We start from the raw sequence: 3,547 nt of genomic DNA, 5'->3' as shown, positions 1-3,547 counted from the left end.
AAGATATTAAAAAAAACTTGAGGACTGAGCAAACACTGTCTGGGAATGAATGCGAATTACCCAGTTAAAATTCACAAATTCAAACTTTCAAACTGACAACTACTGACATTATTGTGAAGTTTAGTCTAGACGTCAATGACAAACGAGCTGGCAGCTGATTAAACCGAAGACCATACAATAAATATTACAATAAAACGACCCAAATTATAGCTCTCTTCAGCCGCCATTTGGCAAAGGAACGCACACTCTCGTAACCTTCTAAAGGCGAGTGGCTATATTTTAGAATAATTGTATACTCGTTGACTTAAACAATAAGATCTTTTAAAGATCATTGGAGGCTATCAAAAGTTTTCCAAATTCAGCATTGACGTAAATCTGGCTTTACAAAATTATTACGGTAACATGAACTGAACAATCGCTATATACATATATTATAGAAGGAAATGGATAGAATCGATTCTAAAATATCCGAATGGACTGTAGTATTCTTGTGATGTCATCTAGTCATAGAAATTTCATTGTTATTTTCTTGTCAATGTACGTCAGAAATGTCACTAACTTCAGAATTTTTTTGACCTCGTTGTGACCTCGCCTTTTACAGAATTATTTACATTTTTTAAAGAAAGTATTGTTTATTAATTTAATATTGTCACAGTTTTCATTTCAATGAGAATTTCTGCATTCAGTAATGAACAGAATTCGACCCGTATGAACTTGGTTTTTCGACATTGGGCAGGTGTCAAGACTAGCCCAAGATATGGTTATGTTGGGGAATGTTTGGTATTGACCTTCTTTAAAAAATCCTAACGGGTTAATTTATCGTTAGAAAACAGAAATCCAGTGAAACGATGTTTTCTAAGAAAAAGAAGAAACCTCAAATCTCATCTCCTATAAATTTTGAACACCGAGTACACACAGGGTTCGACAAACAAGAGGGTAAATATGTGGGCCTACCGTTACAGTGGGCCTCAATAGTAGGCAACAATCAGATATTGAAGTCCACAAATCGCCCCCTTCCGTTGGTAGATCCATCAGAAATTACTCCCACAGAAATATTAGATCTGAAAACCATAGTGAGAGGAGATCATAAGTCAGAGAATCGATTAAGCATTACCCAGAATCAAAAGACTCCAGTTAATGGACTTATGCTACCTAAAACTTCTAATGTTGCTAGATCAAATTCTTTAAGATCTTCAAGTCCTCCAAGATTAAGGAGGGAACATAGAAATAATGCAAATGTTCCTCCTTCAGTTCCAGAAGAACAGATATTGCAGTACCCTTCCATGCGGAGAGATCCCAGCATTGGTAAACCTCAGGTCAGAGAAGGATCACCATCAGAACATTCGTTGAATAGCCATGATCCACATGCTTATGCAAATCAACATATTCTTAATGGAAATAATGCAGAGCATATCACTCCAACTACCAACATAGGTTACCCAATGTCTGTGAGGAATTCCGATCACATGCAAATATCCCCAGTGGGTTCAGTAGCATCCACAGTTCCCTCTTTACCACATTCAACGTTAGGCAGCCATACTTCCTTGCATCCACATCAACAATTATCGGGGCAACATGCTAGTGCACAGACACATACCAGGCCAGATTTAAATCAAAATGTTAAGAATGGAAATGTTGCTTCACATGGTCATCCAGGAGGACATCCTTCTACATCAAGTGGTGCATCATCTAGACACCATGAACAGAGGCTAACACATGAACAAGTAAGTCTTTTATGAGTTTAGTTTTAATGCTAACTTCAAGAGACAATATGTAATATGTACATACTAGTTGATTATGTTAGAAAACTGACTTGTTTAATCTGCCTTGCAGATATTCCATTGATTGCAATTGATTATTACAGGCTGACAAAAAATTAAATTCAGTAGAATTATCCTTAAAATAAAGGAAAGAGTTGAATGAATTATGCAAAAATCAGTAACAAAAGCATAGAATGTACTTAAAAAGTTTGACAATATCTTTCATATTGTATATGATTATTATGTTAGACTTGCCTACAGTGTTTTACATTCACTTGTTAAAACTCTGTACTAGCATTATTAGCTTAAACAGATAGAAGTTACTTTGATTTTCATTATTAAGTGACTATTCTTTATCACTTGTTGTAAGAAACATTTTTTTTTCTATTTAGTTCCGAGCAGCTCTACAAATGGTGGTTTCCTCAAAAGACCCTCTGGAAAACCTAGAACGATTCGTCAAAATTGGAGAAGGTTCTACTGGTACCGTTTGCATAGCCCACGATCGAAACACAGGACGACAAGTGGCGGTCAAAAAAATGGACCTTCGAAAACAACAACGCAGAGAACTTCTTTTCAATGAGGTTGTCATAATGCGGGACTATCACCATCCAAACATTGTAGAAATGTTTGACAGCTATTTAGTGAACGACGAGCTTTGGGTCGTAATGGAGTTCTTAGAAGGTGGAGCCTTGACAGATATAGTAACTCATTCAAGAATGGATGAAGAGCAGATAGCAACGGTTTGCAAACAATGTTTGAAAGCCTTAGCATACCTGCACTCTCAAGGTGTCATCCATCGAGACATTAAATCCGATTCTATCTTGCTTTCCTTGGATGGACGAGTGAAATTGTCAGACTTTGGTTTTTGTGCTCAAGTATCCCAAGAACTTCCCAAGCGAAAATCTCTTGTGGGTACCCCTTACTGGATGTCTCCAGAAGTAATTTCAAGGCTGCCATACGGACCTGAAGTGGACATTTGGTCGCTAGGAATAATGGTTATTGAAATGATTGATGGGGAACCTCCATTCTTCAACGAACCACCACTTCAAGCCATGAGAAGAATTCGAGAAATGCCACCACCGAAACTGAAAAATGCCCACAAAGTGTCTCCTAGATTGCAGTCGTTTTTGGATCGAATGTTGGTCAGGGACCCTGCCCAAAGAGCCAGTGCACAGGAGCTGTTGGCGCACCCATTTTTAAGACAAGCTGGGCCACCAGCCCTATTGGTACCATTGATGAGGGGTTCTAAGCATACCAACTATTAACTGGCTGGAGTGGATGTATATTTTGTTTAAACAGCTTTAAGGATGGTAAGTTTTTTGAGTTTATCTACTTATTGAAGTTACATTCTAATTATTCTAACTATTTCTCTTGTTGTGTAGAAAGGAAGGCTTGTTGATAGTATTGTTCTATAAGGTACATTCCAGATTAAGTATTGATATTACTATTTTTACATCCAGAGAGTTTATTGTAACAGATGGTGACCGATTTCTAAGGTGAAATAAAACTGCCGCCTTTGGCATGTATAAAAAATAAAATAATAGATAACAGTGAATTTACGTTAAAAGTTAAAATTTGGTTTCATTCTTTTTACCGTTATTACAGTAGTTATTATGATATGAACTTTAAAATTGGCCATTTTATGTTGTTTTTGATATTTGGTGTTGCTATGATAAAAATCAAATAATGTATTTTTTATGTTTCACCGCCGTTTATGTGTTTAAAATTCTGAATGAGCTACTTTTTTACACATAAAACATATTCTTGTCTCATTTTCATCTGTACTT

General features: G+C 36.4%; 1 protein-coding gene across 1 annotated transcript; it reads left to right on the top strand.

Annotated features, from left to right (window-relative positions):
- The first annotated feature begins 562 nt into the window (after positions 1 to 562).
- On the top strand, positions 563 to 3,310 carry mbt (serine/threonine-protein kinase PAK mbt). Its single transcript, XM_066397958.1, has 2 exons — positions 563 to 1,724; positions 2,153 to 3,310. Exons 1-2 carry the CDS (start codon positions 849 to 851, stop codon positions 3,023 to 3,025), a joined length of 1,749 nt encoding a protein of 582 aa, XP_066254055.1. The 5' UTR covers positions 563 to 848; the 3' UTR covers positions 3,026 to 3,310.
- The last annotated feature ends 237 nt before the right edge of the window (positions 3,311 to 3,547 follow it).

This window comes from Euwallacea similis, chromosome 16 (assembly GCF_039881205.1).
Source record: "Euwallacea similis isolate ESF13 chromosome 16, ESF131.1, whole genome shotgun sequence".
NCBI lineage: Eukaryota > Metazoa > Arthropoda > Insecta > Coleoptera > Curculionidae > Euwallacea > Euwallacea similis.
This window is presented reverse-complemented; position numbering and strand designations above follow the sequence as displayed.

Bases quoted from the DNA above. Each gene is read 5' to 3' on its own strand.
- mbt (XM_066397958.1), top strand. From the start codon at position 849: ATGTTTTCTAAGAAAAAGAAGAAACCTCAAATCTCATCTCCTATAAAT. The intron at 1,725-2,152 runs GTAAGTCTTTTA...TTTTCTATTTAG, and splicing joins AGAGGCTAACACATGAACAA to TTCCGAGCAGCTCTACAAAT.